Source organism: Peromyscus leucopus, chromosome 3 (assembly GCF_004664715.2).
Source record: "Peromyscus leucopus breed LL Stock chromosome 3, UCI_PerLeu_2.1, whole genome shotgun sequence".
Classification (NCBI taxonomy): Eukaryota; Metazoa; Chordata; class Mammalia; order Rodentia; family Cricetidae; genus Peromyscus; species Peromyscus leucopus.
The window spans coordinates 89,544,765-89,572,292 of record NC_051065.1 but is presented as its reverse complement, the minus strand read 5'-3'; the positions used below and the strand labels follow the sequence as shown (position 1 = coordinate 89,572,292).

The window sequence follows — 27,528 nt, the reverse complement described above, 5'->3', positions numbered from 1 at the left end:
TCTCTGCAAACTGGTTCCTCTTAAAAACCAACGTGAGGTATTCCCTCCGCCTTACTGTTCCGCCACCCCCAAAAGAACAGAGCAAGCTGAGACAGTGAACAAGACTTTGCAGACAGCCTGGTGGGTGATCAAGGAAATCACGATAAAGAATATTTAAATTCTGGTTGGATTTTAGGAGCCTTGAACACCTCTGAGAGCCAGAAGGAGAGAAAAACCTGTCTACCGCCTGCCTTGATCATAGGTGCAGTACACATTGTCACCTCAGAGGTACAAGGTGTAAGATATGTTATTTCTGATGTGATAGGCTTGTTATGATCAGTATGCCAATACCAATGCACTGTTTTTAACTGGAGTGCATGGCTTACAGCAGGGTTCCCTCTGAATTGTACAGTGCATAGGGATTTTTAAACACATAAATTCATGTAGTCACCATTATAATGCTTCACTTCCCGGCCCTGAAACTCCTTGGTGCTCTACCTATCTGTGCTTCCATCTCTCAGCCTATCACTTGGTAATCTTTCACTGCCCCTATGGTTCAACCGTTCCCAGAAGTCAGACAGTCTGGGTCATAGTATACAACCTTTTAGAACCAACTTTTTTTTTGACTTGGCAATTTAAGGTACCTCATGTCTTTCTTGGTTTGATATCTCATTTCTTTTTAACATGGAGTATTAATATTTCCTTGTATGGACATACCACAGTTCATTTATTCATTTATTCATTTACCTCCTAAAAGATATTGTGGATGTCTGGAGTTTGAGCAATAATCAATAAAATTGCTAAATGCACCAGTGTGAAGGTTTTTCCTTGAAATTTTGATTAGTTTGGGTAAATACATAGAAGTGTAGTATCTAGATCAGATCCATAATACTTGGCTCTGTAAGGAATCTCCAGATTGTCTCCTACAGCGGCTGTGACATCTAGTGTTCACACCAGCAGTGGAGGAGAGTTCCTGTTGCTCAAATACTTTCCATCATTTGGCATTTTGGGTGCTTTGGGTTGTATGTAGCTCAGTGGGCAGGTACAACAGGATCTTGTGTCGATTGGCAGATCCTCAAGCATGCTTTTATGGGCTTGTTTGTATCTATATGTCACCTTTGCTAAGGTATGTATTAGGGAATAGTTTTGTCCTTTATTTAACTGGGGCTGGTTGTTTTTTATTGTTGATATCAAGAGTAGAAGGCCTGTGCAACCCTACATTGGGGAGAGGGAGAAATCTTTGTACGTTTGTTTGTTTGTTTGTTTGTTTGTTGGAATTTGTTGGGTTTTTTTTTAATTATTCTCTCATACAATACATCCCAACTGCAGTTCCCCCTCCCCCCTCTCCTCTCTCCCAGACCCACTCCTCTTCTGTTTCCCTTCAGAAAAGAGCAAGTCTCCCAGGGATATCATCCAAAAATGGCATAACAAGTTAAAATAAGAGCAGGCACAAACCCTCATATCAATGCTGGGTGAGGCAACTCAACAGGAAGAAAAGGGTCCCAAGAGCAGGCAAGAGTCAGAGACACCCGTACTCCCACTGTTAGGAGTCCCACAAGAACACGAAGCTACACAACCATAACATATATGTGGAGGACCTAGCTCAAACCCATGCAAGCTCTGTGATTGCCACTTCATTCTCTGTGATCCCCTATGAGCCCAGCTTAACTGATTCTGTGGGCTGTGTTCTGGTGTCCCCAACCCCTCTGGCTCCTACAATCTTTCCTCTCCCTCTTCCTCAGGTTTCCCCAAGCTCTGCCTAATGTTTGGCTGTGGGTCTCTGCATCTGTTCCCATCAGTTGCTAGATAAAGCTTCTCTAATAGTGATCAGACTAGGCACTGGTCTATGAGTATAGCAGAATATCACCAGGAATCATTTCATTGACTTTTTTTTTTTTTTTTTTTTTGGCCAGAACTCTGGGCAATCCAGACTCTGGTTCCTGGCCATCTAGGCAGTGTCAGGCATGGGCTCCCCCTGGTGGCATGGGCCTCAAGTTAAAACACTCATTGGTTGTCCACTCTCCCAAGCTCTACACTACCATTACTCCAGCACATTTCGCAGGGAGGACAAATCAGAGGTCAAAGGTTTTACGTCTGTGTTGGTGTCCCAGATCCACTACTGAGAGCCTTGCCCAGTTACAGAAGGTGGCTGGTTCTGGCTCCGTGCCCCTATTACTAGGAGTCCTCACTAGGGTTACCCTTTTAGATTCCAAGGAGTTTCCACTGCACTAAGTTTCCACATCACCCTCCAAGTGCCCCCCTCCATTTCCAATAGTCTCTCCCTGCTTGCTCTCTCTCCACCCCTCCCACTTGATTATTCCTGTTCCCATCTCCACGCACCCCCAGTCTACCCACAAAATCTATTCTATTTCCCCTTCCCAGAAATATCCATGTGTTCCCCCCTTGAGCCCTTTTTGTTACTCTCTGGGTCTGTGGATTGTAGCATAATTATCCTTTACTTAACAGCTAATATCCACTTATATGTGAGTACATGCCACATTTGTCTTTCTAGGTCTGGGTTACCTTACTCAAGATGATTTTTTTTCTAGTTTCATCCATTTATCTGAAAAATTCATGATGTCACTTTTTAACAGCCGAGTAATATTCCATTGTGTAAATATACCACATTTTCTTCATCTGTTCTTCAGTTGAGTGGCACCTAGATTGTTCCCAGGTTCTGGCTATTACAAATAAAGCTGCTGTGAACATAGCTGAGCGAGTGTCCTTGTGGTGTCCTTTGGGTATGTGCTCAAGAGTGGTGTAACTGAGTCCTAATGTATATTGGCTATCGTTGCACAGGTCTATTCTGAATTCCCTAGTCTGTTATATTAGGTGCATTTTTTGGAGACAGGACCTTATCATATAGCTCCTATAGCCTTTAACTCACAATTCTCCAGCCTCAGCCTACCAAATACTAGAATTACAGGTGTGTACCACCATCCCAGGCTTCTGAGCTCTCTATCCTTTTCTATTGACATTTATATATATATATATATATATGCATATGTGTGTACATATATAGATATATATTAATAATTCACATAAAAGACATTAATATACATAATACATACACACATATATATGTATATGTATATATATTCAAATTATCTTTACTTTGCCCTAAATCTTGAAGTGGGGTGGTGTCTTAGTTACTTTTATATTACTGTGAAGAGGCACCATGACCAAGGCAACTTATAGAATAAAAAATTTCTTGGGGAGTTTCTTACATTTTTCGAGGGGTAAGCCCATGACCATCATGGTGGGGAGCATGGCGTCAGGCAGGCAGGCATGGCACTGGGGCAGTAGTTTAGGGCTTTATATCCCAATCCACAGGCATGAGGCAGAGAGGAAGAGAGACAATGGGGATGGTGTGGGCTTCTGAAACCTCAAAGCCCACCCCCAATGACATACCTCCTCCAACAAGGCCATGCCTCCTAGTCAGTTCCTCCAACTGGGAAGGAACCAAGTTTTAACGTATGAGTCTATGGGGCACGTTCTCATTCAATTCACCACAGACAGCATCAATCCTGCCAATATGCTCTTCTTCAGTATTTTGTTGCCTATTCTTGGACTTTTGTCCTTTCATAGTCAGTTGTGAGCCTCCCGACACGCTGGAACCAAACTCTTGTCTTCCACAAAAGTAGTGTGTGCTCTTAACCCCTGAGACATCTCTCCAGCCCCTACTTCTCCCATTCTAATCTGTGACTACTTGGTTCTATTGTCCTGTCACATTAGCTTGAACTTCCAATATGGTACCGAATAACAAGGGTTAAACTATCTTTTAAGTCTTTGGAAATTATCCCTTCCACCTTGTTGAGACATTAAAACGTTGCCTTCTCTGCTTATTCCTTCTTATTGTGCTTAGTGGTGAAAGATTGACAGCAAACAATGCTGTGTAATGTATGCACTGGTACTTTAAGAAGTACTTATAAAGTTAAACCTCTGAACTCATTACCAAACCAAGAAGTGTAGTGCATTCTCCATTGCCTAGTATGACCTCTGTGCATCCCTATTGAGCCATGGGTTTCTTAAGACTTCGTTTCATGCTGTGTAATGCTAAAATCCTTAGACACTAGGGTGCTAGCAGTAGATCTAAAGGCTACTGAATATACTAGACACATGGACTTTAAACACCTCATTTCTAAATTTAATCAGGATTGTAAGAGCCAGAGAGGTCAAGGACATCACAAGAGAACTCACAGAATCAACTAACCTGGGCTCATGGGGGCTCACAGACACTGCATGGGACTAACATAGACACTCTGCATATATGTTACAGTTGTGTGGCTTGGTCCTCTTGTGGGACTCCTGACAGTGAGGACAGGGGCTGTCTCTGACTCTTCCTGGCTTTTGGGACCCTACTCCTCATATTGGGTCTCCTTGCCCAGCCTTAACATATGAGGAGGTGCTTAGTCTTACTACAACTTGATATGCCACGTTTTGTTGATATTCATGGGAGACCTACCCTTTCCTAAGAAGAAACAGAGGAGGGGTGGATTGGGGGGGTGAAAGCAGAGGGGTGTTGGGGGGAGGAACTGGGAGGAGAGGAAGGGAAACTGCAGCTGCGATGTAAAATAAATAATTTATTTAAAAAAACACATAAATAAAACAAAGAAGAATTTACTCAAACGTTCTTTATTTATTTCATTTCAGCTGAATGAGGAAACCCGAGAATATTTGTTGAACCTTTTCAATCGTTACGTTGATGAAGGGTTACATTTTATAAACAAAAAGTGCAGCCAAGCCATCCCACAGGTGGACATCAGCAAAGTGACCACACTCTGCTGCCTGCTGGAGTCCTTGCTACTCAGCAGGGATGGAAGTATCCTGTCAATGGTACAAAGTTTTGGTGTGTGTGTGTGTGTGTGTGTGTGTGTGTGTTGGTATCTGAACACCATAGTGCACATGTGAAGATCAGAGGATAACTTTGGGGCACTGGTTCTCTTCCCACCACGGGTTCAGGAGTCAAGTTCCGGTGGTGGTGCTTAAGTGCTTCTACCCACTGAACCGTCTCGCCAGCCCTGCGTGAAGCCTTCCTCTTACTATAGAGCTACATAAATACTATTGGTCTATCAGATTCTTTGCCAATAGAAACTCTACACTTTCTGAAACTTGATCATTTTATTTTTTAATTTAATCTTCATGAGACTAATGACTGCGTTAGACCCAAAGTTAGAAGGGATACCAGAAAGCCTGTAGTTTATTCCTCTACTTGACTTTTAATACCCTTGTAGTCTACAGCATCTTTCAGGACAATGTGTGTTCAGGCTGTTTAAAAACATTCATACCGCCATAAAGTAAGTTAGAATGCACAGCAGAAGTCAACCTCGGGTGTGTTTCCGCCTGGCGCCTGTCATTGGCTGTTCATCATCTCCCGTCATGTAGAGGAAGCACAGCTTTGTGAATCACTAATAAGTCTAATAAGACAAAACTCCCGAACTTTACAATTTAGGGTTTGTTTTCCGTCCGAACGTAGATATTTATCACTTCTCTTTGTACTTTCAGGAGCAAATGAAGCTGAACACCTTGCTGTGTCAGACTTTCGTGTTCTGCTATCTGTGGTCTCTGGGTGGAAACTTAACCGAAAATTACTGGGATACGTTTGATACATTTATTAGAACACAATTTGATGATAATGCTGATGCCAGGGTAAGGACCAAGTGGAGGTGACGTCATAACTTTAAATCCTTAAAACTTTAAGACCTTTATGTTTTGTAAAAAGAAGAGTGGTGCTCATATGATAAAACAAACACTCCAGAAAATGTAGTTGTGAGCTTAAAGATTTGAATTAATAAATACAATTTAATTTAAATAAAAAGAAATGTGTGAGCAGGAAGAGCAACAACTTTAAGAGCTTTAGTCCCATTCATTGTGAGGTTTTTAAAACATTATTCTCTTTCAGACCCTGACAACATCTATTGTATTAAAAATAAAAAAACAAACAAGCGAATAAATTTTTTGGTGTGCTTTCAGAGGCATTGTATATATTAATAAGGCAAATGGTCTGTAAGCCCCTGAACTGTAGATAAGTACTGAGTCCTAATTGACAGGTGTATTTTCACAGTTGATCTGTATTGACTCTTTAACTACTTTTTATGCATCCCAACATTGAGTAAATGTGCTATGGTGACCAGATTCCTCATCATCACAGATAGATGCAAATGTACCTTGTGTTATTAGACTGAAACTGGAAATACTACTACTCATGGATTTTTAAAATATTAGTGTATGGGTATAATTATATGAAAACTGACATGTGCATAAAGTTGTCCTTGGGGAAACTGATCCCAGTATTCTCCCAAGGATTCCAAAGTCTGCAGACGTTCGAGTATCTTCTATCAAAAGGGGCATTGTTGGTAAATATCCTACACACAGCCTCCTGCGAGCTCTAACTCATCCCTAAGTTACTCATAGCACCTAAGATAATAAAACACACTCCGTACAGATAGACCATTTGTGAACCTCGTGTGTGTGTGTGTGTGTGTGTGTGTGTGTGTGTGTGTGTGTGTGTGTGTGTTTGATTGACTCTTTTGTTTCTGGCACTTCCATTTGGTTCTTTTCCAGACTCTCAATATCCTTGGTAAATTTTTCCCCCATGTTCTCAAATTTCTCCATCCATTTTGCTAGGATTTTTCCTCACCCACATTGGTGATTTTAATCCAGGATTTGAACTAATTTTCTGATTTCACTCATCCTGTTCAAATCCTCCTTGAAATAATTCAATTTTTAAAATGTAGGATGTGGAATTCTATTTTTTTAAAATGGGGTCTTGTGAGGGACTCGCCCCTACCTTTTCCCCAGGGAACTCTTGAGGAGGAAGAAGTGGGAAGTATTTAGATAGAAATACAGAGGGGAGAGAGACAGACAGAAACACAGGATAGCTCGGGAGGGCCTGGGTCCCTCTCCACCGGCCCCTTCTGTCTCTTCTAAAGGGCTTTTTAAAGAAATACCAAGGGGAGGGGCAAAAGACCTCCCCTTGCCAGACCAAAGCACACCACACATCCAAGTGCAGACACTCCCAAACACCTGGCACCACACACTTGATGGAGCAATCCTCTAATGCAGCTCTGCTGGGTAAAGCAAGCTCGGATCTCACTAGGAAAGCTTTGTGGGCCTCCACGGGGTCTCACGATGAAACCCTGACCTGGAACTTACTGTGTAGACGAGGTTGACCTAAAACTCACAGAGATCGGCCTGCCCGGCCTTCTGGGTGGTAGGATTAAAGGTGTATGCCACCTCCGACAAAACAAAGAATTCTTTTCACGACATTTCGGTTACTGCATAACCTTTGCCTTCTGAAGGATCTGTGTTGGTTGTTTCATGTTTGGGGTGTGCCCGAGCTGTAATTTGCACATCTGTTGGGATGGAAGAATTTTTTCCTCTTAGCCACCTTTTATTTTATTTTAAAGATGTATTTACTTTTATTTTATGTATATGAGTGTTTCGCCTGGGTGTGTGCATGCACACCACATGTGTACAGTGTCCACGGAGGCCAGAGGAGGGAGTTGGATACCCTGGAACTGGAGTTCGAGGCCACTGTGAGCCACTGTTACAGGTGCTGGGAACTGAACCCGGTTCCTCTACAAGAGCAGCAAGTGCTCTCGATGGTCGAGCCGTCTCTCCAGCCCCTTGCCTGTTTCATTTTATGTGGGTCTTCTTAGTGCCCAGTCCTTCCTTGGACTTAGGAACCCTGCTATTATTTAGAGAGGAGAAGCAGATAACAGTAACAGGGACCGTGGTTTGACAACAAAGCTGACACCAACATGCAGTACAAAGCAACACTGTCCTCGGTTTTCATCCCCCAGTGTGATACAAGAAAACAAGTGTTGGGACAGCGTGAGACAGATGGAGCATGACGATTCCTAAAGCTTAAGAAAGTGATGAAGAATAAGTAAAAGGGGGAAATAATGAGAAAAGGGAGAAGGACAAGATTTGACTGAGCAAAGTAATAATTAAAGAAATTAAGAAGTCTATATGGGGCTGGGGATAGAGTTCAGAGGTAGAGTGCTTGCCTAGAAAAGAGAGAGAAAGGGGGAGAAGGAAAGGAAGGGAGGGAGGAAGGGAGGGAGGGAGGAAGGGAGGGAGGGAGGAAGGGAGGGAGGAAAAGAGAAAGGATGGAAGGAAAGAAAGAACGAAAGAAAGAAAATGAAGATTCAGAAAATAAAAGACAAGTGAGGCTAAAGTCTTAAAAACTTCTGTCACTATTTCTTCCTAACCGGAAGCTCCAGCCCTCGATTTCTAGAAGGTGAGAGAGCAGGCCCTCATATCTCAAATGAAGAAGGATTAAGGGGGTGTAACCCCTCTGTGGGGTTGCAATCAGTTGGACCAGCCTGTCTGCCTTCCCTGTTGAGCAAGGGTCATCTCTCCTTCGGCGTTTATCAGCCAGGAGCATGGTGGGGGGGCACTCTCAGGGTAATGCCCACCCTGCCAGCTCCTGTCTTCTCTCGGCACGTGTCAGATTTTAATGCCAAAGGCTCCAAAGGGGTTGAGTTGGTGCACAGACAGACAGACAAGTGGGCACACACACATAAATGAAAATGAATCAAATAAATATGTAAATAAAAAAATCCCATCCCCGTACTCTGTAATCTGGAGACGGGAGGATCTCTGGGGCTTGCTAGCCACCAGCCTCACTCCAGGTTCAGTAAGACCTCATCTCAAATGATAGAGTAAGACACCCGGTGTCCTCCACTGGCCTCTGCACTCACCCACACCATGCACATATCACACACATGTGCACACACATGCACACACACACACACACACACACACACACACACAGAGCACAGGCACAGGAGTGAATGCATCCCCACTGCAGCTAAACTAAAAAAAAAAAAAGAATTATCCTCTGATATTTGAACGAATTCTTCTTAAAAAGAAACATGACATTCAACTCTCTTTGTGTTCTCTGGTCGCCTTTGATTTCATGTGAATGTACCTATTTCTGTGGGTCAGTGTTGTCCATTGATATTTGATTTTCTGTTTTCAGCTTCCCAGTTCTGGAGATCTGTGGAGCATTCACGTAGACTTTGACACCAAACGCTTGGACCCCTGGGAACGAATCATACCCACCTTCAAGTACAGCAGGGAAGTCCCGTTCTTTGAGATGCTTGTCCCTACAACAGACACAGTGCGCTACGGCTACCTAATGGAAAAGCTGCTGGCCGTCAGGCATTCGGTGTTGTTCACGGGAACAACCGGAGTCGGCAAGGTAGGAAACACACGTCGGAAAAGAAGTGCCGTCAAAAGTGAGGGGACCGTGGAGTTAGGGTCCTCAGCACCGGAAATAACACACCGTTTCCCAGCAGAAATTTTTAGATTCCATCACTTTTTCAAGAAGAATTTATCTCTGCAGAATCTATATAGACCCGGGGATTTCTCCAAAGTTTATCAGTTTCTGGACGTATCCTCAGTTGGCGTCATCGACCAGGCTTTGAGTTTAGGGGCATTTCCGTGCCTCTGCAGTTCTCTCCTGTTGTCTGGAGAGAAACTGCCCAGGGCAACTGTGTTCCCGGAGGACTGTTGATAAAGGTCATTCTGTCCTGTTTCTTACGTGTTTTAACCGACCCAGCCATAACTCCGGTGTCATTTTAATTTGGGTGGGGAGGGGTGGAGAAGAAAATACTTAGAGGCGTCCACACAAGCCAGGATTCACTGTTTCCTATGTTATCACTAAGAAGTGTGGGCCAGCAATATAGCCCAGCAAATAAAGGAGCTTGCTGCCAAGCTTGGCTACCTGAGTCCAATCCCCAGGACACCAGGCGTTGGAAGGAGAAAACCAATTCCTGTAATGCTGTCCTCTGGCCTCCACATATGTGCACCATGACCCATAGGCACCCCCACATACATGCTCACACATGCACACATGCACACACACTCACACATGCTCACACACACATACAATAAATAAAATATAAATTTTAAAAGATTTCAAAAGAGAAATGTGGGTCTACTTCAGTGTCAAATTGGGCTGAAGAATTTTGGTGTAACACTAAGACTTCTTTCTGAGTTAGATCTGATTAGAGTACTTCTTTGGTTCTGCTGACTATAACTGAAATCCATGTCCACAGTGAAAGAATCCCCAACAGTTCCATCTAGATCCAGATCTCCTCCTTTGATCCTGTTTCTCATTCACTGAGCTGGCTCATGACCAGTGTGGGCTACTGAAAAAGTATTGTACTGAATATGAAACCAATCAACATATTCTTTTTTATTCAAAGTCTGTGATCGCCAAAGGGTTGCTGAACAAAATTCAAGATTCAGCCGGCTATGTTCCCGTTTATCTGAATTTTTCTGCCCAGACTTCATCTTCAAGGACACAAGAGATCATTGAGTCAAAACTGGAAAGAAAAAGAAAAAATATTCTAGGTAAGAATCATCATTGCAGGTTTGTTTTTTTTCACACACAAATTATTCATCAGCCAATAAGTCGCTTACAAAGAGAGCAAGCTGAGGAGACCAGCTTGCTTCACACCAACCCACTCTTGTGGTGAGCAGCCTAGTCCTTCGAGGAAAGCACTGATCTCTCTTAAAGGTCCTGCATGTCCAGGTGAGGCCATGCCTCAGCACGAGTTCGTGGCGAGCCCACATAAGGAGAGTCTGCTAACGGTTGTTTTCCTCATCCGGGTATCTCACTGTGAATTGCCTGTCATTCATTTCTCCACTACTGTGTTGTTGCTATGACAACACACCAGACGAAAGCATCTTAAAGGAAGAGGAATTTGTTTTGGCTCACAGTTCGGGGGGGGCAGCGACTGATCAGAGCGGGAAAGCATGGCGGCAGGAACGAGCAGGTGGTCACGCAGCATCTGCCATCAGGAATCAGAGAAATGAAGGCTGGCGCTCCGCTTGCTCCCTCCTCTTTTTATTCCTTATTCTTGTTTAGACTGGGATCCCAGTCCATGAGATGGTGCCCCCACATTTGGGGTTAACCTTCCCTTCTCCATTAAACACTCTCGCAGACACACCCCAAAGTGTGGCCCCTAGGCGATTCCAAGTGAAGTCAAACCGAAGATTAACCCTGACAGCCCCCGCCAGCCCAGACCATCCTCAGTCTCTGACATTTCATGGCTCCCCTTCCCTCCACCCAAGGTCCTCAAATCCCAACTGACTTCCATTTGTTCAAAACCAGCAAAGGTCTTCATATGTGGCACATGGAGTTTCTGGGTTTGGTGTTTTCAGACAAGGTTTAACATCTCCTTCTCTTTCCTTTATTTGCTACTTAAGTTTTTTTTTTTTTTTTTTTTTTTGTTTGTTTTTTGTTTTTTTGGTTTTTTTTTTTAAGCATAGTTTTCCTGTCACCTTTAGATGTTTCAAGTCTGGGTCAATGTAAAACACCAACCCCAAGCCTAATTGAAAATCAGCCCTTGTCTCTGTTGTAAGTCAGATTTGCAGCACCAGGCCTGGCATGGAGGGTAGCATGGGGTGTTTTTATTAACCCTAGAGGTCCTGATGTGTAGGGGCCGAAGACAGACTAATGTTTTGTTCCCCACTGGCATTTAGGTTGTCACTTTGTGTGGCCCCAGCTCCTCTGGCCATGGATTGCTATCCATGTTCCCTGGGGGGCAGACATGCAAGACCGAGCTCTTGTGAGCTTTCCTAAAAGAGCAGTTCACAGCCTCCCTTTACTGAGGGTGCCTGAGGTTGATCTCAAGGTCTCAGCCCTACTCTTCCCATCCTCCAGCAACACAACCTCTACCTTCTAGGTGCTGGGCTTCACTTAGCAGAGCCCACAGCCCTTCTGGATGGGTACCTGACAGAGCCCAGGCTCAGCTGCTTTCCACAGTGTCCATCATGTCTTTTCTTCCCAGTCTGGTCTTGCTACATGGCTTCTCTGGGACAGAAGATGGAGTGGAGGCCTGAATTAGCTTCAGTTGCCTTGGAACCACCACCTATCGTTAATCCCAGCCACGGGGCTGTAGCTGTTTTCTCAAGCCCTGAAGACCAGAATGGGTGAACTCACCTGTGCTTCCTTCCTACTGTCCAGGAATTTCCATTGATGGGACTGGGATGCTTCCAAATATCAAAGCCTGTTTTATATGGGAATGGTGAGGTGGTGTTCATGAATAGAAACCTTTGGTATCTATCTTAGTTAGGGTTTCCATTGCTGTGAAGAGACACTATGACCACAGCAACTCTTATAAAGGAAAACATTTAATTGGGGGCTGGCTTAAAGTTCAGAGGTTTAGTCCATTGTCATTATCATGGGAAGTATGGCAGCACCCAGGCAAAAAATGGTGCAGAAGAGGTAGCTGAGAGTTCTACATAAAGATTGGTAGGCAACAGGAAGGGACCTTCAGCCACTGGCCTGACTTGAGCATCTGAAACTTCAGTCTGCCCCCAGTGACATACTTCCTCCATCATATACTCCAACAAGGCCACACCTTCTAATAGTTCCACTCTCTGTGGGCCTATGGAGGCCATGTTCTTTCAAACCACCACAACATCCCTCTACTTCTTTCTGTGGAAAGGTAATCCCCTTCCTCCCCCATGCTCAGGTGCTTAGCCATCTGGTCCTCACATCTGGAAAGGTCCAGGCCTCTCTGGGGAGCTAGCATCATCATGTGTTTCTGAGACTAAGGATGGGGAACCACATGGCAGGACAATGTGAATGCCTGTATCTCCTGGAAGAGGGTGGATGGGCAGATCCATCATGACCCCAAATGCCCAAATGGTTCCACCACCTCTCTATTCCACCACACCACAGACCATGCCTCAACATGAATTTCTGTAAGGACAAATCATTTTCAAACTACAACAACAAAATGGCCTTACATTTTCTGATGACAAATTGTGATTCTTAAAAATTATTTTTTCTTTTCCCAGGAGCACCAGGAAACAAACGAGTCGTGATTTTTGTTGACGATCTGAATATGCCCCGACTGGATCGCTATGGCTCCCAGCCACCCATTGAATTGCTTCGGCAATATCAAGATTTTGGTGGATTTTATGATAGGAACAAACTCTTTTGGAAAGAAATACAGGTTAACTTCGGATTTTACAGTAATGGGTGTCTTTAAATATGGAGTGTTATTTGCCAGGGCTACTATAACAAAATACTACAGTCTGGATAGCTTAACCTAGTTTTTCATAATTCTGAAGTTCAAGGTCAATGAGTCAGCAGACTCCACTCCTCTAAGACTTCCCTGCTTGGCCTGTAGATGTCCTCCTTCTCCTCATGTCTTTACATGGGTTTATTAGTCTGTTTCCTGTTGCTAACCACAGGCTGGGTAAGTTATAAAGAAATATATTATGGATTGTGGTTTTGATCCAGGAGCAAGAGGCTATATGTGGTGACCGCTTTCCTGCTTCACTGCTGGGATGGTGCAAGTGGTAGGTGACCCTGGAGAGACGTGTACAAATGTCCCCTCAACGCAGATGGGGAACCAATGGTGGAACAAAATAAAGATACCATCAAAATCCAACCTGGTAAACCAATGAGTCTATTGGGCTTACCTACAGGTGTGGATGAAGGGTTACTTACAGGAAGATGAGTGACTCAAAGGCAGCTGCGGGCTTGGATATGGTGGTACATGGCTTTAATCCCAGCACTTGGGAGGCAGAGGCAAGTGGATCTCTGTGAGTTTAGTGCCAGCCTGGCCTATATCATGAGTTCCAGGCCAGCCAGGGTCACAGAGTAAAACCCTGTCTCAGAAGGAAAAGCAGGGGCAGCTGCCTCACCCAAAGCTCACCCCCACCCATCATGGGTGACAACTCATAACAGCTGGATCTGGAGTTTGTTGCACAACTTGCAGGCAGCTCAACATTTCAGAGTCTCCTCTCTCCTCATCAGTCCTTACTACCTATATAACCTTGGGAATCCAGGGGCCTTGTGAATCTAGTAAGTTTCTGGTACTTCCTGGAACTCGTGAATTGTTTATGTCCTGGTATGAAGAAGCTTTCTTTTGTAGCTTAAGAAGCAGGGGGAAATGCTATATATATACAACAGCAAGGTATCACATGGAGAAATATGAGGAGCATGTACCTTTTTGTCTGTTTCTGCTCTCATGAGGCCACCAATAACTCAATAGTGGACATATCATTCTGATGACCTTATCCAATCTTAATAACTTCCTAAAGTTACCATCTCAAAACAACATGGTTGGATTAAGTTTCTCCTGTCCACATAACAGGGATTAAAGTCTGACATGAGATATAAAGGAGGCAAACTGTACTCAAACCACAGCAATTGGCTTCCTTCTGTGTCCCAATCTCTTACAGAGGTACCATTCATCTAGTATTTTGGGTCACCCTAAAGACATCATTTTACATTAATCACCTCTTCAAATTCCTGTCTCCAAAGGCAATCAAATTTTTACCACAAATTAGGACTTCAACACATTATTTCTGGGTAAATTCAGTCTATAAAACATGGCTGGGTGTTTCTTACCTTTAATTCAGTTCATCCTATCTGCATTGAGTTCTTGCCAGGCTCTTTGGGGAGATGAGTGGCAAATGAGACTGTCCTTGCCTCCCAGAGAGCGGAGTTTTAGAGAGTAAGACAGATCTTTGTAGTGAAAGATGATGAACAGCAGAGACAGAATTCAGAGTTGGGATTGGGTTGAGGATGAGAGAAGCAGGTAGTTGAGAACCTAGATTATAAACACAGAACAAAGGGAGTGAACACAACTATCTCGCTTATGCAGAGGGCCTAGTCCAGTCCCATGCAGGCCCCACAGCTATTGGTCTAAAGTTCCTGAGTTCCCACTAGCTTGGTTCGGTTGTATCCGTAAGTTTCACCATCATGATCTTGATGCCACTTGCTCATGGAATTCCTCTTTCCCTCTCTTCAACTGGACCTCTGGAGCTCAGCCTGGGGCTTGGCTGTGGATCTCTGCATCTGTTTTCCATCAGTTACTGGATGCAGGCTCTATGATGACAGTTAGGGCAGTCAAAACCTGGTGCTAGGGAAGTTCCCAGGAATCCACAAGGGTGACAGAACACATTCGTACACCCTGAGCCATCTTACCCAGCCCCCAGAGTGGCCTTTGCAAAACACAGCCCTGACACGGCCAACTGAGCGACTCAGTTAAACACCCAAGACCTTGGTTTTTCCATCATGAAATGAGGGTAGGAATAGTGACCTCAGCTAGTCATGGGGTCACAATGCTGGCTCCTGATAGGTCCTCAAAAGAATATCGGTGCCAAGTCTTGATGTTAGGGAGGGCAGATCTTATCTCTTTCTCTGCAGAGTGACCCAAGTGGCTTTTCTCTCCACACAGGATGTAACAATTGTATCAGCATGTGCTCCCCCAGGAGGGGGCCGCAACCCCGTGACGCCCCGCTTCATCCGACACTTCAGCATGCTGTGCCTCCCTATGCCCTCGGAGCACAGTCTAAAGCAGATTTTTCAGGTGAGTGTGGATTCTAACTTGACAAGATGGGGAAAAGAAAATATGTAACATGAGATCCTCGGATCTCATAGTCAACATAGTCCGCTGGGTTTCGGGGGACCCCTTCCACCCCTTTCCTAAGGAGGAAGCATGTGACCATAGGCACCCAGAGAGCAGCTGACAAGTGTCTGCATCACTGATTGCTGTAGTTGTGGTCTCACAAGACAGACCATTTAGGAATGCAGACAGATTAAACATGGCATTTGTTCTTAAAGAAAGGAGACCTCTTCCACTGCCCAGCCCTCACCTCTGCTCACACTTCAGACATGACAGCCAGGCCTGGGTGTCCCCTCAAACCACAGACCACTCCAGGCAGCTCCCGTTCCTCACATCTCAGACAGACTTCATCGACTCTCCACCACTGTGAACCGTCAGCCATCTTCCTCCCGCCTGTACTAACCTCCCCAAGGGACAAATTGCTCATCTTTTAAATGGGAAGCACATTGTTACCTTAACCTAGAAGGGCCCAGAAGTGTCCGATAAACGTGAAGCATTATTCTGAAAAGAGTGATGACAAAATTTGAGTCAAGGGAGGGCATGCCATCACCAATCACCCAAGGCTGGCCCTGGAGGAGGGTTCAAATTGACAGAGAGGAACAGAGATTTCTTGAGGGAACAGAGTCACAGAGACAGGAAATGGAAAGTTTGTGGTAAGTCACATATCACTTTGAATTCCACTCAGCCAACCCAAACAACCACAAATCACAAGAAAAATCCTGTTCTTGAGAGTACATTCTGGACAAGGGCTTGACACACAGATGCCTTTGTGTTGGAATTTAGTCTTTTAGTTGCACTTAGAAAGGGTATCAGAACCAGAGTACTTGAAAGACAAATATTTGGCTTAAAAATGTAACTCTCATTACATTTCTGGTTCAGGCCATCTTGAATGGCTTCCTGGCTGATTTCCCACCAGCTGTAAAGCAAACTTCATCAAACATTGTGGAAGCTGCAGTTGAGATTTATAACAGGATGAGTGTCGATCTCCTGCCGACCCCAGCCAAGTCCCATTACGTCTTTAACCTGAGAGACTTATCCAAGTGTGTGCAAGGTAGTGTACCGAACCTTCATCCTTGGTTGTGCGTTTCCATTGCCTTCCACCAACTCTCTCAGAATCATGTGCACCAAGGTGTCTATGATTCAATAGGCCCCCCTAGCATGATGCTTAATCTCAATTTTCCACATGATGAGTTCTAGAACCACCTGGGAGAGGACCTTCTTGGCGCGGCTAATTGAGGTGGGAAGACCTGTCCACTATGGGTGGCACTATTCCCTGGGCTTGAGATCCAGACTATGTAAGGAGAAGGAAGTAAGCTGCGCACACATTCTACTTCTCCACTCTCCTGTCTCTGCTACCTGACTGTGGATGTGTTGTGCACAGCTGCCCCAAGCTCCTGCTCATCTGACCTCCCGAAAAGATGGACCTGGAACTGTGAGGGAAGCTAAAGCTCTCCTTCCTCCTCAGCTGCTTTTGCCAGGGTGTTTTACCACAGCAACGGGAAGGTAGCTAAGACACAGAGCATAGCTTATTCAAGTCCCCTTACCCTCCTACCTCATGCTGAACTCCAGAACTTTCTCAAATCCCCAACATCCATCCCCCTTCTCACTTCCAGATGAAAGTGAGAAAGAGAAAACTGAAAAATAGAAGTAATCAGACCAGAGACACCTCATCTCCAAATCTCCCAAACAACTTCTCTCCTGCCCTGAGCTGAACTGCCCCTGTATACTCCCTCTGCTATGAAGGTCCATCTCCACCTTCCTCATCGGAGATTTGCTCCGTATAATCCCCACTTTGCTTTTATAGAAGTCTCTGCTATTCGATCAAGTTAATTCTCCTGAGGTACTATTCCTCTCCTTTTCTAGAAAGACGCCTGTTTTTTTTTAAAAAAAAAATGGCCTCTCCTCATGATTCCTTCAGTTCTACCTTTAACATGAGTCAGTTGAAGCGTATACCTAACCCTGGACTTAACTTGGCTTCCCACAGGCCAGATCTCAGTGTTTGGCACTACCCTCTCCCCCACCCCAGCAGTACAGGGTACAAACTCTCCTGTGTTCCCTTCTCTGTCCCTGGTTTTTGCCAATCCATCTGCATCGATGGCTGCTCATCTGCTCTACCTTAAAATTGTGGCCCCTGGGCTCTGTCCTGGGTCCACGTTTTGTCCAACCTCCTCAGTCAGTTCTCTATTACAGATTTCAGCCTCCTGTCTTAGCGAGTGTCTCCCACATGCCATGCTCTTCCCAGGGTCTTCACTCAGATGCCCAATTGAACTTCTTAAACTTAGCAGATTAATAGTAGATTCATAGACAGATGTGTTAATGCACGCCTTTAATTCCAGCACTCAGGAGGCAGAGGCAAGCAGGTCTCTGTGGGTTCTAGGCCAGCCTGGTCTACAAAGTGTGTTCTGGGTCAACCAGAGCTACATAGTGAAACCCTGTCTCTCACACACACAGAAAAGTGGATTCTTGCTTCATCCCTCCAACACTGGCCATGGGTATCCCTGCCCTAGAGGGGACTACCATTAACTCCTTTGGTCACAGGCCTTGAACAACCTCCCCCTTCAAAATATATCCCAAATCTAACCACTTCTTTCCATCCCAAGCTGGACTAGGGATGTTTCCTACTTTATTAAACTGTGATAAATGAGTTCATAAATGCAAATTTTTCCCTTTTTTCTTTTCTTAAAAAAAAACACACAGGTATTCTCCAATGTGATCCAGGAACAATAAGAGAAGAAATGCAAATATTCGACTGTTTTGCCACGAATGTCAAAGAGTGTTTCATGATCGTTTGATCAACAATGAAGACAAACACTACTTCCACGTTATCTTGACAGAAATGGCCAGTAAATATCTTACTTAGCAATTCTTTTATTCTTTAAAAAAAAAAAAAAAAAAAAAACAGGAAAGTAATTTGGTTTTCATAAGGGGTGAAATGATTTTGAGTTTTAGTCATTCATAACTAAAATTTTTGATAACTCAAATATATATAAATATTATGAAAATTAGTTACTAGAATAAAGAAAGGTTTGGTAGTCTCAATCAGGTATGAAATCAGAAATAGAGGCAGGAAAGTGGAGAAATAGACTATTCTCTAATAAGAAGCCAGGATAACATGTTTCTTCTCATACAAGGAATATACAGAGATACAGAGATACAGAGACCATTGATGAATCCTATAACAGAAGGAGAGTAGGAGGACGGTGATGGGAGGACAGATAGTGTGTGAAAGAAGATAAATATCACATGTCTTCTTCTATCATGGGGAATCCAGATGTGTATATAAATATAAGCAGATTGATACAGATAACATATCCAAAAAATAATAGAAAAAAAAAAAAAAAAAAAAAAAAAAAATGATGCATATGTCAAATGCATAATGAACCGTATTTATGTGATATGAAAAATATTTTTATCTTTAGTATTCATTTCATAATCAAGCACCAGGAGCTTCACAAGAATGCATGAGTTGACGATTGCTAGAGTATAAAATCTGTCTCAAAAAAAGTGTTATCTTTTAATTTTTTTAAAGCAGATAAAAAAAATAAATTATAATCTAAAATGATCCTTTTTATTGAATAAGTCTTCAATATTTACTATTTAATAAAAGTTTTTAAATACTTGCTAAATAATCTTAAATCTAGGAAATTATCCACCCAGTTAAAATAGTATGTTGTTTGCTTAGCTCTCTCTGTTTTCATATAATCTGCAGATTTTATTAAAATGCTACATTTGCCAGACAGTGATGGTGCCTGCCTTTAATTCCAGCACTTGAGAGGCAGAGGCAGGAGGATCTCTGTGAGTTTGAAGCCAGCCTGGGCTACAGAATGAGTTCCAGAAAAGGCTCCAAAGCTACACAGAGAAACCCTGTCTCAAATAATAAAAATAAAAAAGCTACATTCAAGATGATTCCCATAGTAAAGTTGCTTTTGTGTTTTAACAGACAAGCACTTTGGAATTGCAATTGACCTGGAATATTTTTTGAAAAAACCTATCATATTTGGTGATTTCATTAAGGTGAGTAGTTAATTGCCTAACTGGTTTTAGTGAATTTGCTGTTTTCCAAATCCAATTCATTTACACAGGATTTTGCATTTGTAAAGACTAAATATCTAAGCCAAGTGTGGGCAAGCTTAAGTTCCATGGGCCAAATCTGCCTGCTGCCTAGTTTTTATAACTATGTTCCAGCTAAATGCAGCTACACTCTTTTGCCCAATGATAGCAGAGTGCAGTAGCAGACACAAAGACAGGTGATCTGCAACACCAAAAAACATTCAGTCTCTGGTCTTTTGCAGCAAAAATTACATTCATTTTGGTGATAGCTCAAACCAGCACCATCAGAAGGAGGCAAAGAGGTTTCATGCCTTAACTCAGACCCAAGATCCCGTATTCTACATGGCTGTGCAACCCCTGACCAAATGCTTCCAACCACAAGAGCTTATTAGTCAAAGGAGATGCCTTCTTAATTTCAAGAAACTCTAATTAGTAGCATTCTTATATTTAATTACCTTTTATATCATTGTACTCTTCTCTCCATCCTTCCAAAATGTCAACACATAGGCTTAATTTTACCCTCTGAACCTTCCTAGAACAAATCTCCCATCCCTACTCAACTCCACCCTGTAGCTGGAGAGTTTTCTCCCCGGGTCCTGCCAAGCCCCCCGGCAGTCTGACAGCCCACTTATAAAATAAACACACAGACACTTATATTATTTAAACTGTTTGGCCTAATGACTCAGGCTTCTAGCTATCTAGTTCTTACATCTTAAATTAATCCATTTCTATAAATCTATACCTTGCCACATGGCTCATGCTTACCAGCATCTTCACATGCTGCTTGTCATGGCGGTGGCTGGCAGTGTCTCCCTGCACTTTCCTGTTCTCTCAATTCTCCTCTCTGTTAGTCCTACCTATGCTTCCTGCCTGGCTACTGGCCAATCAGTGTTTTATTTATTGACCAATCAGAGCAACACATTTGACATATAGACCATCCCACAGCACCACCCCCACCTACATAGCAAACTACCATGTGCTTCCACAAAACTAACTCTTACTTGCAGAACACATTCTTGATGTCTCAAGGTCAAAGGCCATACCCATTTTGTTCACTGAAGTCTCAGCCTCACACACAAAGCAAGGTACATAGCAGCCTGCCAATCAAAGCTAATAATTTGATAATAAACTGGTCCTTCTATAAGCTATATGCAGGGCTACACTCCAGATAAGTATTTCCACCTTACAAGTGAAAAGGATAATGTATTTATGTGAAATATACCTATTTAAAGTTATCATAAAAAATTAAGGTACAGCAGCCATAGATGCCTGTGCAAGTCCTGTACAGGGTTAAAATAGTCAGTATTCCCCATGGGTGCCCACACCCCTAGCTAAGGAGCCATCAGTAATTGGTGGCCGGGAAAGTCACCAATTGTGCTCCAGTGGACAGGCCTAGACCCATGCACAGATAGGCAGTACTGATTGGACTGGACTCAATGGTTATAAAACTCAACCAATCAATTAATTCTTAAAAAATATAAGACAGCATTAATTAGGAGGGGGGATATGAGGGACATTTTATGAGTTGGGGAAAGATGGATATAATCAAATACATTGTATACATGTTCGAAATTACCAACAAAATTTTTAAAGGAAAGAAAGACAAGCTTAAACAAAACAAAGTAAGTAAAATAAATAAAGCTCAAGGACTTTTTTTCACATATTACATTTGCTATGTGCTTTTAGTGATAGTATTATCAAATGGAAGGATAAAAGACAGGCCTGGGGAGGTGGCCGAGTTGGTAAACTGCTTACATGAAAACATGAGTTTGGATCTCCAGAACTCCATGTAAAAATCCAGGTGCTATAATCCTAGCAATAGCAAGATGAGGGGCAGAGACGGGGATCCACAGAAACCACAGTCCAACTAGCCTGGCCTACTTTGCAAGGTTCTGGGACAATAAGACAAAAAAAAAAAAAAAAAAAAAAAAAAAAAAAAAAAAAAAAAAAAAAAAGAAGGCTTCTAGGACAGATGTTATTCAAGGTTGTCCTCTGACCCCACAATAGAATATCTATCTACTTATACACACACACACACACTCACCTGGACACACACACACACACACACACACACTCACCTGGACACACACACACAGAGCAAAGTAAAGTAGATGAGCCAAACCTGAGTTGGGGGCTTGACTAAGCAGTAAAGCACTTGCCTACCATTAAGTGGTACATATTTTCAGTTACCTTTTTGAATGTGAACATCCTAATAATAAGGTATGAACCAGAGCATTGGATTGCACAAAAAAATTAAGATGCTTCCAAACTCCTTTCTGCATGAATTTTATTGCAAAAATCATTGACATTACAACCTACCACTTGAAAAGATGAAGGGAAATGAATTTCCTAGACTGTGTGTGTCATATGTCTATATAACGTAATTGATCCAACTTGGTGTGTCCCCATAAAATGTCGTTCAGTTTGGAGCAGATCCGTCTGACCGCATCTATGATGATTTGCCTGACATAGAGAAAATTGGGAATGTTCTACAGGACTATCTTGATGACTATAACCTCACAAACCCTAAGGAAGTAAAGCTGGTGTTCTTCCAGGATGCCATAGAGCATGTGTCAAGGTACCGTGCTACAAGCCCCCAGTTACACATTGATCCTGTTTGTTTTTCATTAAAGGATAGCACTTTTGACACGTTAGTCGAGTTAAAGTCTTGTAGAAATGCTCAATGTGGACTAAAAGATATTTTATAATGTTTTAAAAACATTTTATTTGTGTGTGTGTGTGTGTGTGTGTGTGTGTGTGTGTGTGTGTGTGTGTGTGGTGCCTGAGGTAGTCAGGAAAGGATGTTGGATCCTCTGGAGTGAGAACTACAAGCAGTTGGGAACTGCCCTATGTGGTTGCTGGTACCAAAATCCAGGTCCTCTAGAAGAGTAGTACATGCTCTTCATCACCGATTCATCTCTCTAGCCACAAAATATATGCTTTAAATATATACCACGTGAATTTTCTATGGAATCCCACAGGTCATTATTGCTAAATATGTTATATTTATTTATGTGTATGGGTGCATTGTCTACATGTATGCATGTGTACCGTATGTGCCTGATACCTTTGGTGGTGAAAAGAGGGTGTAGGATTCCCTGGAACTGGATTTACAGATGGTTATAAACACCATGAGAGTGCTGGGAACCAAACCTGAATTCTCTGCAAGAGCAACAAGTGTTCTTAACCATTAAGCTATTTCTCTAGTCCCTATTATTGCAAAATATTAATCAATTTTATTTGTTTGTTTTTATTCTTGTCTTGTTACAAATGGTATCTAAAGTGCTTTAAGAGATATATTAGGGTAATTATGTGTGTGCCTACAGAGAAAGCTCAAGATCATAGTTTTGAACCCTGAGGACAGATCCATCTGCTTAGAAGTGTGACTCCTATCCACTTACAGCCCTCTTGGAGGGACATTCTTCACATGTGGGTATAGAGCCTGAATATCTTCAGTCTTTGGGATACACACCATTTTGTAGAATCGTTCATGTCCTTTTAGACAGTTCTAAGTGTTAAAATAACCTTTCCAAGTGAGCCAGAATTTATTTCCTGTGGCTTCTGGTATCAGGTCCATTCTAGGGAGTAGGAACAAGGAGCATGTAAAACCATGTTGCATGACATCATATTTAACGTCACAGGCCTCTCTTGGCTCAGTATATCAATCTCTCTGCAAATAACGCTCGGAGAATGTTCCACTTGGCTTTTTAGACATGCTTGAATCTGTTGGCTCTGTTTCACCATTGTCTTTTACGGTTATAGGCCTCTCTCTTGGGGTATCTCGTGGAGTCCCATCAGACAGTACCTGTCAGATAGTGCCTGTAGCATCTCTCCTCAAATGCCCTCTCCACATGCCCCTATGCTGCAGGAGTGGGATGTCTGGGCTTCCCTAAATAATGGCCTGGCTCCAACAGCAAGGGCAGAGGAAAAGCCAAATGGCCCTATAACTTAGCTTTGGAAGTTATACCTATTCTACTATACCTAGTCTTTCATCCAAACCAGCCACACAGGCACACCCAGGCTCACAAGAAAAGAACAGAGCTCTAGCCCTTGATGGGATCCAAGAACAAGTTGGACCGGGAAAAATATTGCAGCCAACTTTTGGACTATATCACGGAAAAAATAGGTACACTTTCTCAAGTCTTCCTTCTAATGAATTACAGGATTGGGAATCGTATTCAAACCTTTGCTTCTAACTCCACTGCAGGCCTCCCAAACCAAAACAGGTCTGATTTTTTCATAAAAGCTCTGTAAGTGTTTTCAAATTATTCCCCCTGCTTCTCTTAGCTTTATCCTTACCAGGTACAACTCTCCTGGATTATGCCAGGAGCACAGTGCTTATAATTAATTCCAGCACTTGGGAGGATGAGGCAAGATTGCTACAAGTTTGAGGCTAGCCTGAGCTATTATACCAAAACCTGTCTCAAATCCCTAAAAAGTTACCCTGGATATTTCATGTTACTTATTAAAAGAGAATTTCCAGCCTTCAATATGCTTAGCTTCATAAATTTCTGATATTGCACTTTAAAAGTGATACCCATATTTGATGACATTTATTTTGCAAAACTCAGCTTGAAATTATTAGTGAGTGGGATTTCCCTTTGCTACAATTGAACAGATCTGCAGCTTTACACTCCCAGTCCTTATGCAAACTGACAATTAATTCCCACAGATTTTTTTTTCACATAAATAATAGCAAATGAAGTCTTGCATGTGTCCTGCATTTCTGCTCTTTAACTCAAATTTAAGAAGTCATGTTTGCCACAGCTTGCATTATTGGCAAGACCATTTACCACTGGGCTGTTAAGACACTGCTTGGCTCCCATGTTCTTTTGCCAATGTACCCACAGACTGTATCTGAACAATTTTCACTCCCGTCGGTAAACCCCATTTCAAACACTGATGATAAATTTTTGGAAGAAATTATTTTTACATTTTCTACTTTGTTTTTAAGAATTCATTACTACCATCACTCCCTGAGGGTGGTCATGTGATCATCAATATTCAGACTTGAACTCCTTGGGTACTGCTCATTCTTATACATCCTTCCTGCCTTCTTAGATTTTTAAATTTTCTTCTTTCTTCTGCATATCTTCAGACTCACCTAGGATAGGTTTGGAGATCGTCTCTGAGCCACAACGTGATATTTACCCCCTCACTCAGTCTCTCGCCATATCATCTCATGAAATGATGCCTTGAGGCCTGTTGTGTGGCCATCCTATGTGATTCATTTCTACACGGGAAATCTATTACTCCTGCTTTAGACGCTCATAACATTTTTAAGTTGTGTCAAAAATATAGATCTCAGAGATAGAAGTGGTAGGTGCAGCTTGTGATTCCAACCCTTAAATATGTGTGCGTGTGCGCGTGTGTTAGCCAATTCTTTCCTTCTACCATGTGGGCCCTGGGGATTGAACTCAGGTCTTCCAGCTTGGCAGCAGGTGCCCTTGACCCCCTGAGCTGCCTCTTTAGCTCAGAGACAACTCCAGTCTTTCCTGTTTCTCCTTCTAAAGCTATTGTCATGTGGTCTCTAAAGTTCTATTTTCTCCCCATGGTTTATCCTCCTTTGCTTCCGTGTTCTTCCACATCCTTTCCACAGTCTCTCTCTCTCTCTCTCTTCTCTCTCTCTCTCTCTCTCTCTCTCTCTCATTCTGAGCATTCTTTCAACATAGCTCACCTGCTTTGTTTCCCACGATATCCTACATGAGATATGCAGCTTCTATCCATATCTCTCCACTTGTCTCTGAACTCAGGTCTCGTGCTCTCCTTCTTGGGTGTCCTCTGCACTGTTTTAAATCTGCACTGAAGTGACCCAACAATTGTCTTACTGTTGGATTGCTGTGATGAGACACCCTGAGCAAGGCAACTTAGAAAAGAAAGTGTTGAGTGAGGGTTAGAATCCACAACCATCACGGCAGGGAGCACGGGAATAGGCAGGCGCTGGAGCTGTGGCTGAGAGCTTGTATCTGATCTACAGACACGAGGGGATGGGGCTAACTGCAAATGGCATGGAGCTTTGAAACCTCAAGTCCTGAGCCCAGTGACACACCTCCTCCAACAAGGCCACACCTCCTAACCTTTCCCAACTGGGGACCAGCATTCTAATACATGAGCTCATGGAAGCCATTCCTACGCAAACCATCACAACAGCTTTCTAGAATGTTGTGGATCTATACAGTGACTGGCCCTGTTGACACCCAACCCTCTTCAGAACCACAGTGTCTTATTCTAGATCCAGTGACTTTTGTGCGTGCTTGCCATTCTAGGTAGAGACCTGGGCTTTGTCGATGCATGAGCAGTATCCATGATCAATCAAGGTTCCTTTCCATTTAAACAACGAGAAAAAGAACTCTTCCTTTATTTTAAATTTGCACACCCAAGGCAGAGAGCCACCAGCCTGTGGTGAATCCGAGGAGAGATGGAGAAAGGAGTCAGTAATAGTATTCATCCAACCCTGATTTGCCTGAGATAGCCCGGTTCTCACCTGCACATCCTGCTTAGCTGGCCTCCGCCATCCCCACCGTAGCAGGACCCTCTCAGCAGAAGCCATGCCTGTGAACCTGAACTCAATCTTCCCCTGCTTTACTTCCTGCAGGATTGCACGGATGATCCGCCAGGAAAGAGGCAATGCCCTGCTGGTCGGGGTAGGAGGCACGGGAAAGCAGTCCCTCACGAGACTTGCAGCTCACATATGTGGTTACAAATGTTTACAGATTGAACTTAGCCGAGGGTACAATTATGACAGTTTCCATGAAGACCTGAGGAAGTTGTACAAGATGGCTGGTGTGGAAGACAAAAATATGGTTTTCCTTTTCACAGATACCCAGGTACATATTCAAACAGTGAGCAGAGAGGGTTACCACCCACTGGGAACGCATGGGGTTACATTCCACTGTGTGTTGAAGGCAGGTGAAGTATGGAGTATTGTTGCCCCTCCCAACTTCATGTCTTTTTTTTTTTTAAAATAACCTACTGAGTCCATTTAGTTCCACCCATGTGTGCATGGGTGTACAGCCCTCTGCTGAAGCATGGGCAACCTACTAGGGGCTGTGCTCTTGGAAAAAACTGATTCACCCAATCTCATCAGCCATCAGAGATCAGTAGGTTCTTAGCAAGGGCCAAGGCTTTGCACACTCTTCCCCATCCATGCTGGAACACTGACTGCCCTGAGAGCATGCAGGTCTTGTGCAGATAGCCACAGCTGTTGTGAGTTATGAGTACAGAGCCACGTCATGTTCAGAAGATGCTGTTTTGTAGTAGTCCTCCCTAAGAGAAGTCAATGTGACTAACTTTGCTCCCACTTAAAAAGCAACGATATACCAGTCAAATTCTCCAAAAGGAAGTGCTTATAAAACGCAAATTAACAAAAGTAAATATTAAACATTACTAAAGTCATATTTGACCTAAATGAGAAATAGTTGATATTAATTCACTTTACATGTTAATCTCACTCCTGGGAATTTGATGCATGAAAATAATTTGCTGCCAGCTGAGGAGCAAAGCTCTAGGCCTAAAGATAAATTCATGATATAAACTAAATTGTCAACCATTTATGTCCATGGAAATGCAAGGCACGTTGTCTCCATGATGTGTTGTGCTCCCATATTTGTGGTTTAATATTTACAATGAAATCGTGACTGAATGGAGCAGAATACAAGATACTTGTGCATATGACTTTGATGGGTAAGGTATTGTGCCAGTGAGCTTTAGCTGTCAAATTGACACAATCTAGAATCACCTGAGAAAGAGTTTAAGTTGAGGAGTTCTCTAGATCAGATTGTCCTGGGAGCATGTCTGTGAGGGACTGAATTGATTGGTAGTTGATGTGGGAGGGCCCAGCCCACTATGGGCAGCTCTATTCCCTGGGCAGGGGGTCCCAACAGTAGGAGAGAGTGAGGAAGCCAGCTGAGCGTGAGCAAACAGGCAACAAAGATACGTTTATTTCTCTCTGCTCTTGGCTGTGGATGTCATGTTACTAGCAGCTTTGAGTTCCTGCCTTGACTGCAGCCTGGCATTGTACTTCAAATAAGCCCTTTCTTCCCAAGGTCCCTTTTGTGTTTTATCACAGCAAGAGCAGTGAAGCCAGAACAGATGCAAATGCTCTTCAAGA

The 27,528-nt window shown here is 43.1% G+C and overlaps 1 protein-coding gene across 1 annotated transcript in view; it reads left to right on the top strand.

Moving 5' to 3' along the window:
* Dnah6 (dynein axonemal heavy chain 6) overlaps nucleotides 1-27,528 on the top strand; it is a 211,279-nt gene that overhangs the window by 96,463 nt on the left and 87,288 nt on the right. The window contains 12 exon segments of the mRNA XM_028855187.2: nucleotides 4,633-4,815; nucleotides 5,485-5,628; nucleotides 8,969-9,190; nucleotides 10,200-10,347; nucleotides 12,805-12,962; nucleotides 15,201-15,332; nucleotides 16,248-16,419; nucleotides 18,066-18,113; nucleotides 18,116-18,211; nucleotides 19,309-19,382; nucleotides 21,842-21,996; nucleotides 26,014-26,245. Coding sequence (XP_028711020.1) covers nucleotides 4,633-4,815; nucleotides 5,485-5,628; nucleotides 8,969-9,190; nucleotides 10,200-10,347; nucleotides 12,805-12,962; nucleotides 15,201-15,332; nucleotides 16,248-16,419; nucleotides 18,066-18,113; nucleotides 18,116-18,211; nucleotides 19,309-19,382; nucleotides 21,842-21,996; nucleotides 26,014-26,245 — 1,764 coding nt within the window.